At 46.6% G+C, this 15,536-nt stretch overlaps 1 protein-coding gene across 4 annotated transcripts in view; it reads right to left on the reverse strand.

The window, feature by feature from the left end:
* LOC139767398 (solute carrier family 35 member F3) overlaps positions 1-15,536 on the reverse strand; it is a 516,425-nt gene that overhangs the window by 144,622 nt on the left and 356,267 nt on the right. For all 4 annotated transcript variants that reach the window (XR_011717126.1, XM_071696736.1, XM_071696741.1 and 1 more), the window contains one exon: positions 8,911-9,079. Coding sequence is in view for 3 of the 4 variants with exons in the window: in XM_071696736.1 (XP_071552837.1) it covers positions 8,911-9,079 (169 nt within the window). In the remaining variant the exon portion in view is untranslated. The remainder of the gene's footprint in view (positions 1-8,910; positions 9,080-15,536) is intronic.

Consider the following 15,536-nt stretch of genomic DNA (forward strand, 5'->3'; position numbering starts at 1 on the left):
ACACATCCTCACACTAACACAAACATCCACACACAACCACACACATCCTCACACTAACACAAACATCCACACACAACCACACACATCCTCACACTAACACAAACATCCACACACAACCACACACATCCTCACACTAACACAAACATCCACACACAACCACACACATCCTCACACTAACACAAACATCCACACACAACCACACACATCCTCACACTAACACAAACATCCACACACAACCACACACATCCTCACACTAACACAAACATCCACACACAACCACACACATCCTCACACTAACACAAACATCCACACACAACCACACACATCCTCACACTAACACAAACATCCACACACAACCACACACATCCTCACACTAACACAAACATCCACACACAACCACACACATCCTCACACTAACACAAACATCCACACACAACCACACACATCCTCACACTAACACAAACATCCACACACAACCACACACATCCTCACACTAACACAAACATCCACACACAACCACACACATCCTCACACTAACACAAACATCCACACACAACCACACACATCCTCACACTAACACAAACATCCACACACAACCACACACATCCTCACACTAACACAAACATCCACACACAACCACACACATCCTCACACTAACACAAACATCCACACACAACCACACACATCCTCACACTAACACAAACATCCACACACAACCACACACATCCTCACACTAACACAAACATCCACACACAACCACACACATCCTCACACTAACACAAACATCCACACACAACCACACACATCCTCACACTAACACAAACATCCACACACAACCACACACATCCTCACACTAACACAAACATCCACACACAACCACACACATCCTCACACTAACACAAACATCCACACACAACCACACACATCCTCACACTAACACAAACATCCACACACAACCACACACATCCTCACACTAACACAAACATCCACACACAACCACACACATCCTCACACTAACACAAACATCCACACACAACCACACACATCCTCACACTAACACAAACATCCACACACAACCACACACATCCTCACACTAACACAAACATCCACACACAACCACACACATCCTCACACTAACACAAACATCCACACACAACCACACACATCCTCACACTAACACAAACATCCACACACAACCACACACATCCTCACACTAACACAAACATCCACACACAACCACACACATCCTCACACTAACACAAACATCCACACACAACCACACACATCCTCACACTAACACAAACATCCACACACAACCACACACATCCTCACACTAACACAAACATCCACACACAACCACACACATCCTCACACTAACACAAACATCCACACACAACCACACACATCCTCACACTAACACAAACATCCACACACAACCACACACATCCTCACACTAACACAAACATCCACACACAACCACACACATCCTCACACTAACACAAACATCCACACACAACCACACACATCCTCACACTAACACAAACATCCACACACAACCACACACATCCTCACACTAACACAAACATCCACACACAACCACACACATCCTCACACTAACACAAACATCCACACACAACCACACACATCCTCACACTAACACAAACATCCACACACAACCACACACATCCTCACACTAACACAAACATCCACACACAACCACACACATCCTCACACTAACACAAACATCCACACACAACCACACACATCCTCACACTAACACAAACATCCACACACAACCACACACATCCTCACACTAACACAAACATCCACACACAACCACACACATCCTCACACTAACACAAACATCCACACACAACCACACACATCCTCACACTAACACAAACATCCACACACAACCACACACATCCTCACACTAACACAAACATCCACACACAACCACACACATCCTCACACTAACACAAACATCCACACACAACCACACACATCCTCACACTAACACAAACATCCACACACAACCACACACATCCTCACACTAACACAAACATCCACACACAACCACACACATCCTCACACTAACACAAACATCCACACACAACCACACACATCCTCACACTAACACAAACATCCACACACAACCACACACATCCTCACACTAACACAAACATCCACACACAACCACACACATCCTCACACTAACACAAACATCCACACACAACCACACACATCCTCACACTAACACAAACATCCACACACAACCACACACATCCTCACACTAACACAAACATCCACACACAACCACACACATCCTCACACTAACACAAACATCCACACACAACCACACACATCCTCACACTAACACAAACATCCACACACAACCACACACATCCTCACACTAACACAAACATCCACACACAACCACACACATCCTCACACTAACACAAACATCCACACACAACCACACACATCCTCACACTAACACAAACATCCACACACAACCACACACATCCTCACACTAACACAAACATCCACACACAACCACACACATCCTCACACTAACACAAACATCCACACACAACCACACACATCCTCACACTAACACAAACATCCACACACAACCACACACATCCTCACACTAACACAAACATCCACACACAACCACACACATCCTCACACTAACACAAACATCCACACACAACCACACACATCCTCACACTAACACAAACATCCACACACAACCACACACATCCTCACACTAACACAAACATCCACACACAACCACACACATCCTCACACTAACACAAACATCCACACACAACCACACACATCCTCACACTAACACAAACATCCACACACAACCACACACATCCTCACACTAACACAAACATCCACACACAACCACACACATCCTCACACTAACACAAACATCCACACACAACCACACACATCCTCACACTAACACAAACATCCACACACAACCACACACATCCTCACACTAACACAAACATCCACACACAACCACACACATCCTCACACTAACACAAACATCCACACACAACCACACACATCCTCACACTAACACAAACATCCACACACAACCACACACATCCTCACACTAACACAAACATCCACACACAACCACACACATCCTCACACTAACACAAACATCCACACACAACCACACACATCCTCACACTAACACAAACATCCACACACAACCACACACATCCTCACACTAACACAAACATCCACACACAACCACACACATCCTCACACTAACACAAACATCCACACACAACCACACACATCCTCACACTAACACAAACATCCACACACAACCACACACATCCTCACACTAACACAAACATCCACACACAACCACACACATCCTCACACTAACACAAACATCCACACACAACCACACACATCCTCACACTAACACAAACATCCACACACAACCACACACATCCTCACACTAACACAAACATCCACACACAACCACACACATCCTCACACTAACACAAACATCCACACACAACCACACACATCCTCACACTAACACAAACATCCACACACAACCACACACATCCTCACACTAACACAAACATCCACACACAACCACACACATCCTCACACTAACACAAACATCCACACACAACCACACACATCCTCACACTAACACAAACATCCACACACAACCACACACATCCTCACACTAACACAAACATCCACACACAACCACACACATCCTCACACTAACACAAACATCCACACACAACCACACACATCCTCACACTAACACAAACATCCACACACAACCACACACATCCTCACACTAACACAAACATCCACACACAACCACACACATCCTCACACTAACACAAACATCCACACACAACCACACACATCCTCACACTAACACAAACATCCACACACAACCACACACATCCTCACACTAACACAAACATCCACACACAACCACACACATCCTCACACTAACACAAACATCCACACACAACCACACACATCCTCACACTAACACAAACATCCACACACAACCACACACATCCTCACACTAACACAAACATCCACACACAACCACACACATCCTCACACTAACACAAACATCCACACACAACCACACACATCCTCACACTAACACAAACATCCACACACAACCACACACATCCTCACACTAACACAAACATCCACACACAACCACACACATCCTCACACTAACACAAACATCCACACACAACCACACACATCCTCACACTAACACAAACATCCACACACAACCACACACATCCTCACACTAACACAAACATCCACACACAACCACACACATCCTCACACTAACACAAACATCCACACACAACCACACACATCCTCACACTAACACAAACATCCACACACAACCACACACATCCTCACACTAACACAAACATCCACACACAACCACACACATCCTCACACTAACACAAACATCCACACACAACCACACACATCCTCACACTAACACAAACATCCACACACAACCACACACATCCTCACACTAACACAAACATCCACACACAACCACACACATCCTCACACTAACACAAACATCCACACACAACCACACACATCCTCACACTAACACAAACATCCACACACAACCACACACATCCTCACACTAACACAAACATCCACACACAACCACACACATCCTCACACTAACACAAACATCCACACACAACCACACACATCCTCACACTAACACAAACATCCACACACAACCACACACATCCTCACACTAACACAAACATCCACACACAACCACACACATCCTCACACTAACACAAACATCCACACACAACCACACACATCCTCACACTAACACAAACATCCACACACAACCACACACATCCTCACACTAACACAAACATCCACACACAACCACACACATCCTCACACTAACACAAACATCCACACACAACCACACACATCCTCACACTAACACAAACATCCACACACAACCACACACATCCTCACACTAACACAAACATCCACACACAACCACACACATCCTCACACTAACACAAACATCCACACACAACCACACACATCCTCACACTAACACAAACATCCACACACAACCACACACATCCTCACACTAACACAAACATCCACACACAACCACACACATCCTCACACTAACACAAACATCCACACACAACCACACACATCCTCACACTAACACAAACATCCACACACAACCACACACATCCTCACACTAACACAAACATCCACACACAACCACACACATCCACACACTCCAGACGCTCCTGCACAATCCTGGACATATTCGCATTTCCTGGATACTCCCCCAGGCTTCCCCACATTCCCAATCCAGGACGCACAAAGTTACCTTCGCAAATTTATGTACAAACCTAAACACTCCCGAACACACCCGGACCCACCTGACGCTCCGTGACACATTCAAATACCTGAAACACAGCTATACACTCCCGGACACACGCACACAAACACTTCCGGACACTTCCGAACACTCCCACACGCTCCCGAACACAGCAACACACACCCGGACACTTCCTGATACACACGGATCCCCCCGGACACATCAGATCCTGCCCGGACGCTCTTGAACGCATCCCACATATCCCGGACTCGCTCGGATACTCCCACAAAGTGGAAGGAACACATCAGACACCATGAGAACATCGTACAGAACCTGGACCTGCCACTGTGCTCCTTCAGGTCCAACGGATCTCTGGCAACCTCATCAACATACAGAGACGATACACGTACAGATAAACCCAGACAGACGTACAAACACACAGCCAAGCACGCATGTAGAACATGGACGCAAACACTCATCTCTACAGAGCGACGGACATACACGCAAGCACAGAGAAGAACATACATGCAGAACAAAAGAACGCAAACACACGAGCTCATATAACGATAAAAGAAATGTGGAGCGGTACTGATGGATAACAGGTACGCCAAGAGTTTGGCTGCGATACTAAGACGTGTGACGTCACTGGGAAAGTACTGCATGATGTGACGTCACTGGGAGAGTACTGCATGATGTGACGTCACTGGGAGAGTACTGCATGAGGTGACGTCACAGTCTGTTGTGGTCTGTTCCCCCTTAAGCCGCTGGTCACGGGAAACATACCAGTCCTCTAGCCAGGGAGATGGGGGGTTATTTTCAGTGAGAGGTTCGTCCTGTGTTTCAGACCACCTCTCCCCTGGGCGTCACAACTGAGGTCTTAGTATTGCTGACGAGCACGAGATCTGCACATTACACGTGAGGCCTGACGCTGTTACACTCACTGCACACACACACACACACACACACACACGGGCCTCCATGGTCTTGTCGTTAGTTTCACTAATCATGACTCCGCATGCGTTCAGATACTGGGTTCGGTGGTCCTCCCACAGTCAATCCCAGCTGTTCATCCTCCCTTTGGGGCTGGTCGATACATGGGCACATGGCTCAAGCTGGTGTGTGTGTGTGTGAGTGTGTGTGTGTGTGTGTGTGTGTGTGTGTGTGTGTGTGTGTGTGTGTGTGTGTGTGTGTGTGTGTGTGTAAACACAGAGGAATACAGACATGGTACATATAGACATGGTAAAAAGGCCGCAAGTTTCTGTACTGCGACCATTACTCTATATCTCAGTAAATGACATGCCAGAAGTATGGACTCCTACCTGAATGTTTGCAGATGATGCCGAGGTTATGAGGGAAGCGATTTATCAACCTGCCGGGGAACCCACACCCGCTCTAAAGTTGGCCTCGCACATGGTTGACGAAATTCAACCCGAGTAAATACAAGGAAATGAGGATGGGTCACAGTGACAGAGGGATTTAATGTGGATATCCTCTAATGAGAACTGAGCTGGATGAATCTATGTGAGAGAGACTTGGGAACCACCATCGATCCTAACCTGTCGCCAGAGTCCCACTTTACGTTATTAGTTAAGGAGACCAATCGTCTGCTGGCAATCAGAAACGTGTTCAAGGTCATGGGTAAGGAAATGTTCAGCAGGTGTTCACGTCCTGCATAAGGACAAAATTGGAGGATGCCTCCACGCAAAGAAGCATACAGTTAATACATAAGGTCCAGAGGAGGTCAACAAAGTTGGTACCAGAATTAAGTATGCCGAGGTACAGGAATTGGGTTGAGGCCGAAAAATTCTCCTCTAAGCATGAGAGAAGAGAGAAGAGCGACTTGATCAGAGCCTCTAAGTCTTTAAACCAGACTGACGACGCAGACAGTGAACAGCTCTTCAGAGGACGTAGGAACAGAAGAACCAGAGGCCATAACATGCCTAAGGAGGAGTGCAAGTACGCTTGACAGACCACCTGATTTACTGTTCACGGTGTCACCGGAGAAAGGGAATGGAAAAGGGCAAACGTCATATCTATACACTAGGAAGGAGACCGGGAACAGAGTGTGGTGTGTAAGGTTCTGGAAGAGATAATTTGAAAGCAAGTGGATGACTTTCTACTGAGGAGAAAGTTCCTAAGTGAGAGACGGTGTGGTCTTATGGATAGAAGTTCAAGTGTAACGAACCTCTTAAGAGTTTGACGAGATAATAAACTCAATCCTGGACTTAAGGGAAGGCTGGGTGGACTTCCTGTATCCGGACTGGCACAAAGTATTTGGCTGATTATGAACATGGAACACCAAGCGTAAATGACAGGGAAAATCATTCGCTAGACAGATTGTCTCAGTGGGAGGGAACAAAGGACGCGTGTCAGAAGAGCCTTTTCCAAAAGGGTTGAGGTGACCAGCAGAGTGCCGCAGGGTTCGGTTCTCGGACCATTACACTTCTTGATCTACATTAATGGCTTGCCTGATGGTATAGAGTCCTGCCTGAATATGTCTGCAGACAATGCAAAGGTCATGAGGGAAGTGAAAAGCGAAGAGCACTGCATCAGCTTACAAGGGGACCTAAACAGACTCCAAAGTTGGTCTGAGATGTGGTTAATGAAAGTCAACCCTAACGAATGTGAAAGAGTGAGGATGAGGCAAAGCGAAAGACGGCATCAATATGATTATTACCTGACTGGAAGTAAGCTTCAAGACTGTGTGTGTAAGAGGGACTTGGGAATAGACATCGTCCCAAACCTGTCGCCAGAGTCTCATATTAGAGGAACAGCTAAGGACACAAACTGTTTGCTGGTAAATATTAGAATACCTTTCAAGTATACAAATAAAGAAATATTCAGCAAACTATTCACATCCTACACATGGCCAAAGCTGGAATATGCGAAACACAAAGAACTCACAGAGAAGGTCCAGAGGAGGGCAACAAATATGGTATTATCTGAATTAAGAGAAGTAAGCTATAGGGAGGGGCTGGAGGCTCTAAATTTACCCATCTTGGAAGAGAGAAGACTGAGGGGTAATCTGATCACAACCTTTACTGAGGGATGATCTGATCACAACCTTTAAGTTTCACAGTTGGGGTCACACGAGTGTTAAACTCCCTCCCAAACAGCACGAAGAGGTAAAAATAGGTCATTGAACACACACACACACACACACACACACACACACACACACACACACACACACACACCATCAAAATTCAGCCCCTCTGATTTAACGTGGTGCACATGAAGAGAAAGAAAGACCCGAGTCTTGGATGTATGATATGAGACGTGGGAAAGAGAGAGGAACTTCCTGATGGAGACGTGAACGACAAAATTACTGAAATAGAATCATAGGTTGGAGTCAGTGCAACACTAAGCGACATTAGCAGTGACGTCAGTATACGTGGAACATCCTGAAGATGACCACAAAGAAAAGGTCCTCAGAAAGAAGTGCCTGACGGCGACCAGACAAAGAGCAACTAAGAACAGGAGGAACTTACTGAAGGTGACGCCGCGATCTCTGAAGTTCTGGGCGATGGTCTTGAGGGAGAGCTTGAGGGAGGCATTGTCCCTCCGGCAGCAGGAGTGGCAGACCAGGTACAGCGGGAAGAACAGCCCCGTCCACGCTGTGCAGAACCACGTCGCGAAGAACGGCGCGTCGAACACCTTCTGCAAGAGGCAGACAGACGTTGATCAGGTGAGGCAACAAGAACGGTTCATCCTATGGGGAGACGCCTGGTAACAGAGAGAAAGAGGTTCAGGTGAGGCAACAGGAACCCTCTTAAGAGACTACAAGCAACAACAGAAGAGGCTCAGGTGAGGCGACAGGGAGACTCTTTAAGAGAGAACAGTAACAACAGAAGGGGCTCGAGCTAAATGAAGAGACAATAAACAGATAACAACAGAGGAGCCCCAGGAGAGACAACGTAAATGTTCAAGGAAGATAACAGGAAACAAACAGGAGAGGTTCTGGGGAGGCAACAACGGGTAACTTATAGAGGTAATTCAGTTGTGGAAATATGTACCTAACAGAAGTAGTTCCCGGAAGCCATCAGATTTAAGAAAAAAATAGTCATGCGAGACAACAGTAAACAAATAATACAGTCTTAGGCGAGACAACAGAAACAAATAGAAAAAGTTCATGTGAGACAAAATGAAACCAAGAGAGAGAAAATGGCTCATGTGAGTCAACAGGTAGCAGACAGGAGAGGCTCCCTTGAGACGACATGTAACCAACAGGGGAAAATAGATGAGTCAACTGGCAGCAAACAGAGGATAACAGGTGAGACGAAGGGCATCAAACAGAGAAGTCTCGGGTGTTATAACAGGTAACAAAGGAAGCCCAGGTGAGCAGGCTCTGAGCGTCCAGCTGCTAACACACAAAACCAGGAAGAGAAAATGAAAAACAAAAATGGGCGGAAATGCCTTCTAATCCTGGCCAAAATTGCACTGTAATTGCAAGGTTTAACCATTGTATGACCTGCTCACATACCTGGGAAATCTTACCGTGTCTGTTGTCATGTTTATCTTTTACGACAACATTACTATTGCTGGAGATATCCGCTCTATACAACATCGCTAATGATAAAGTTTTATTAGTGAATATATCTATTGTCTAATGTATTTCTAAAGAACAGCGCTATTGTTGGAGTTGTAAGTGTTAAAGAACATCATTAACATCACCAATGTTGGGGGATGTATGCGCTGGAGAACATCATTACTGCTGCCCGTATATGTTTCACAGAACATCATGAACATAACAACACAAAGTTGTCAGTGTAACACGAGGGGTTTTTTGGGGGTGTTGCCATATAGCGAGGTGATCTACCACGATGTTCCCGGGTGATGGACACACTTCAGCCGATTTCTTGGCTGTGTTGAACCTCCTGAAAGCGACGGGTGTTGTGCCCTTAGGTACGATGGTCTGGCCTCAGGCCTGAAGTGGCAAGGGCTTCGTGCGTGGCCACACCCACTCCGGGGTTCTCAAGACACAGCCAGATGTTAAGGGACGGACGTCTGGGCCACGTCTACTCTCTGGCCAACTTTCCAATTCCCCGGATGGTGCAACATAAACTTGGAGGACCGTCAACTTTAAAAGCTTCCAAGATGTATTAGTTACGAAGTTCCCCCGAACACAGACGAATGTCTTCTCTCGGAACTGCGCTTAATGGAATATTTAGGGACATTTTCAGACACTGTGATGTCCAGTGTGGGTGTGCAGACTAGGGACATTAATGATCGCAAATGGAATTTCTGCCAGATCTTGTCTTCTTTCGTATTCGTTATCATGGCGGAATATTTCTTTTGACACTGTTTTCTTTGTGTGTAAGAGAACAGTACAACACAGCGCTGGCCTACGTCCTGGTCTTACACAGAACTGGTGCTCCTGTTGCTCAGTTAACTGGAAACGTCGATATCCAGAAATTATTTGCACGTAGACATGTACACGAGGACGGGACGTGTGGCTGGCTGGCAGCTGCGCCCTCATCGTCCGCCTCCCTCCATCCATCCCTCACATCGCCTCTCGAAATTAGCGAAGACCTGCAGGTCTGCACGCAGCCCGGCCATCACACGCCGAGCGACCAGCGTGTACTGCTATCTGATCCACGTGTCTGATAAAGGCTCTTGACGCTTATGTCTCCTTTGTCCTAGGAAGAACACAGTACGATCTTTTCCCCCCACCCAACAGTCTGAATCCTGCGTCAACTTAGGCGAGCAAGAGGGTGACGGGGGACCAGAGAACTGAAGAAATCAATCGACAGGTAAAAACCAAATCGATAGTGAAGTTGTGTGTTATTCCTGTCCGACCAGAGGGAGCGGTCCTCACACTGGTGACACACTTCAGGTAACATGTTCACATGACCTGAAAATAACCAGGTTGAACGTGATGTGCGTCAAGACATAACGTGGATATCCTTCCCCGACGGACGACTGAAGATTAGCTTTACTGAGTACCAGGCAGAGGAAGGCCGATATTACGGCATATGGGCCCTACACACAGACACACACACAAAGTTCCCAGTTCAACAGATGAAGACTTCCCTGCCCATGATATAGCACGGTGGAAATACACGAAACGTCCTGGAAACAAACTCCGGGTATTTTCTTTCCTGATTATCGCTTAAGCCACCATAGTGCGGCAGTTATCAATTATGGAACAGTCCGGCAAAATGGTACGACCCTTGAGCACGATGGTACGACTCCCAGTTACGATGGCGTGGCCTTTGACCTCGACTTATATGGGTCAGGTCTAAGGTCAGGGCACCATAACCAAGGGTCGCACCGTTCGTGCTCAAGCAGTCGATCTTCCTCGACACAAGACTGCATCCACGGTGATCCTACTCAGACTGCAGCTCCTACCTGAGAGTTTGTGATCTAATCCTTCATCCACTCGATCAATGCGACCCACATTGTACGTCGAAGTAGATTTGGTTATTGTGAGAAAATATAATACACAAAGGGTGTCGAGCGACGTCCAGCTCTCCACACGTCGCCCCTGCAATACTAAGAATATTTCTCCATCTATTCCTGTCGTCAACCATAAACTAACTTAACATTCCGGAAATTTACTGCTAATTTCCAGCATTTCCCGAGGCTTTGGTAGATATAAATACACACGTGTATTTCCCTTCCTTCCTGGTTGCTATCTTGGGCAGGATGAAGGAGACTCCTCTAAACCGCCACCCAGAACGTGCGCTGGTGGATTAAGTTGTCAGGTAAATCACTCGGGTTCACTCCCACAAGTCATGTCCTCCTGCGAGAATAATTTCTCCTTCTCGGTTATTATCAAGCCTCGCCCCACCCCTATGTTGGTGATCACATGACTCACCTATATCGTGGAGCCTCCGTTAACACCTTCCTCTTATCTCTGACGGGCAACTTGTCTCTGTAGTTAGGAAAGAGCCTTAAACCAGGTGCACAGACCCGTGCTTCCGAGCGTGTGGTGGAGGGTCGAGGCCACAAGACCTGTCTTCTTTAATCCCAAGGTTTGATTTACGACATCTGGCGGGAGGTGGAAGTACTGAACTCGGAGCCAGAAGGTCAAAAGTCAGGTGGAAAAAAATGTATATCATCTTGAAGCCAATTCTCTCTAAATACCCCGAGTGTGAGTGGATAACTGAACACCTGCTCAAGGAGGTGCTATTGTTGCTGTGATGAAAAAAAGTCTGAGAGTCAGCAGTCGTGGCTGCCGACGCACACGTAAACACAAGGTTAACAGCCGTTTGGTCAATTTCGTACAAATGTAATTACTTTAAGTTATAATGGTAACAATGTTCTCCGAACAGGAGAACATTTCAGCAGTTCAAGAAAAACTTGTGATCTTAGCAAATACCGACTTGCTTTTTAAGGCTACGTCTGCACTCTTTGTCTACATAATCAGAAACTATATAATAGATGTTCAATTGTCCTAGATAGATGTTCAATTGTCTTAGATAGATGCTCACTTGTTCAAATGTCCGTGTTGTAACTGCTTAACAAAGCAACTCCGGCTTCTGCATTTATCAGTTGCTTGAGCGTCGTCTCAGGATTATCATTCGTCAAGCACGAACAGACTTCAGCCTCAATATGGACAGCCCAGTGACTTAGCTGGCACGGCTGATTTTACAAATGCCCAAGTGAAACGTTTCACCAACTGTGTCCAAACTTTTGGGAAGAAATCCAGATGTGAATCCAGAATACGACTCAAATTATTGACATTTCTACAAACGTCTTTGACCTTTTCCTCGTCGGGTTTCTCGGCAAGTGACTTACGACGGTATTAACTTGGCGACTGTTCAAACAATCCTCGAAATATGTGTCACTGAACAGATGTTTTATTTGTGGGTTGATAGACATTCATTTTTTCGTGGGTTACTCTGAGGGAGAGATATTATAATTCTCAACTCTGTCTGTGCCAAGGTTTAACGTGAAGCGATGGCAGTAGGACTTTATTCACGTTAAGTGAATGAGTCTAGATAAACGTTTAACGATTACGAGGTGAGGTGTTCTGTCCTCGGCCTGTCTTTCATAACGTAATGTTGATCACTGGCATATGAAACACGGGTAGTGTGTACACCCTCCTTGTTGTGCCAGGAGAGAGACCACAACTTTCAAAGATCAACGAAGAAGGCAACTGTGATCACAGCATTTATGCCCAGAAGAGTCCCGAGATTTTCACATAAGAACAGAAAGGCCAGCTGGAACAGAGGTGATGCGGTGTCCAATGTATATGGCCGATACTGCTTTTAAACATGGCTTGGAAGAACCTACGAAAAGTCCCCAGTCATTAGGATCGAACTCTTTCTTTCCCCATCGCATTCAGAAGACCCGATACGATGATCCAACACACAGGAGGCCCATGTTGTGGAAAACAATAAAACATCGTTTCTCACGACCATGACTTCAACACAGCGGAGTGGTCTCTGGATCAAGCTGGCTTCATTTCCTCTCCCTCGATGCGAGTCATGCAACAGGTTCCTCAAGTAACATCCAAACCTCGCACTCAATCATGGAGTTTATATCTTGATTAATCAACTTCGGTAACCAATTTTTCACCTGCAGTGAACGTCATCATGTAGGTAAGTGGTTCGGATCAGTGGAAGATCATACTTGCGACTCTGATACAATTACATGATTGCGAAACAGGTCATATAAGCCAGGGCAGGCCGAGACACTCCATGGACGTCTTCTCTTCTCTCTACAGAGACGAGCCATCAAGATGCTTCAATCTCTGATGTAGTGTGTGGCGGTTCCTGCCACACCGATGGAACTCTGAATGACTAGCTTCTCTTCGTCCCACCAGCCTGATGTCGTAAGTTTTCCGAACGTATATGATACAGACTGAATGTGCCTGCGGCCCATAACTTGGTCGCAAATTTTGCAGCAACAAGGGCTTGGTAACATTTTCCCTCACACTGGGTAATACTTTCCTTCTGTTTCCATATAATGAAGCGTCCTCAGATATAACAAATCAAGCATCTCTTTTAGGTACTAGGCACACCTGAGACCTGAAAATGATGACAAAATCGTGCAAAAAGATTACATGAAATTCATTTCGGTAAAAAAAATATCCTAACACACATGTTCCATGACAGATGCTTTTCAACCCGACGTAATACACACGCACACACACACACACACACTGAAAACTACCCTAGAATTAATCACAACGAACAAACACTGCAAACATCACTGAACTTCCTATGAAATGCGGGCATGGCAGAGTCGTGTAATTACCTCTCTCTCTCTCCCCAACCCTCTGTTGGCCTCTGGTGTAGCATACTGCTGGGCTCAGGTACAGCACACTTCTGGCCTCAGGTGCAGCATACTGCTGGCCTCAGGTACAGCATACTGCTGGCCTCAGGTACAGCATACTGCTGGCCTCAGGTACAGCACACTGCTGGCCGCAGGTGCAGCATACTGCTGGCCTCAGGTGTAGCATACTGCTGGCCTCAGGTACAGCATACTGCTGGCCTCAGGTACAGCATACTGCTGGCCTCAGGTACAGCACACTGCTGGCCGCAGGTGCAGCATACTGCTGGCCTCAGGTACAGCATACTGCTGGCCTCAGGTACAGCACACTGCTGGCCTCAGGTGCAGCATACTGCTGGGCTCAGGTACAGCACACTGCTGGCCTCAGGTGCAGCACACTGCTGGCCTCAGGTACAGCATACTGCTGGCCTCAGGTACAGCACACTGCTGGCCTCAGGTGCAGCATACTGCTGGGCTCAGGTACAGCACACTTCTGGCCTCAGGTGCAGCATACTGCTGGCCTCAGGTGTAGCATACCGTTGGCCTCGGGTACAGCATACTGCTGGCCTCAGGTACAGCATACTGCTGGCCTCAGGTGTAGCATACCGTTGGCCTTGGGTACAGCATACTGCTGGCCTCAGGTACAGCATACTGCTGGCCTCAGGTGCAGTATACTGCTGGCCTCAAGTAAAGCATACTGCTGGTCTCAGGTAAAGCATACTGCTGGCCTCAGGTGCAGCATACTGCTGGCCTCAGGTACAGCACATTGCTGGCCTCAGGCACAGCATACTGCTGGCCTCAGGTGCAGCATACTGCTAGGCTCAGGTACAGCATACTGCTGGCCTCAGGTGCAGCATGCCACAGTTGCCAACACATAGGCTACAGTAGTAACAAC

Source organism: Panulirus ornatus, chromosome 4, assembly GCF_036320965.1.
Source record: "Panulirus ornatus isolate Po-2019 chromosome 4, ASM3632096v1, whole genome shotgun sequence".
Classification (NCBI taxonomy): Eukaryota; Metazoa; Arthropoda; class Malacostraca; order Decapoda; family Palinuridae; genus Panulirus; species Panulirus ornatus.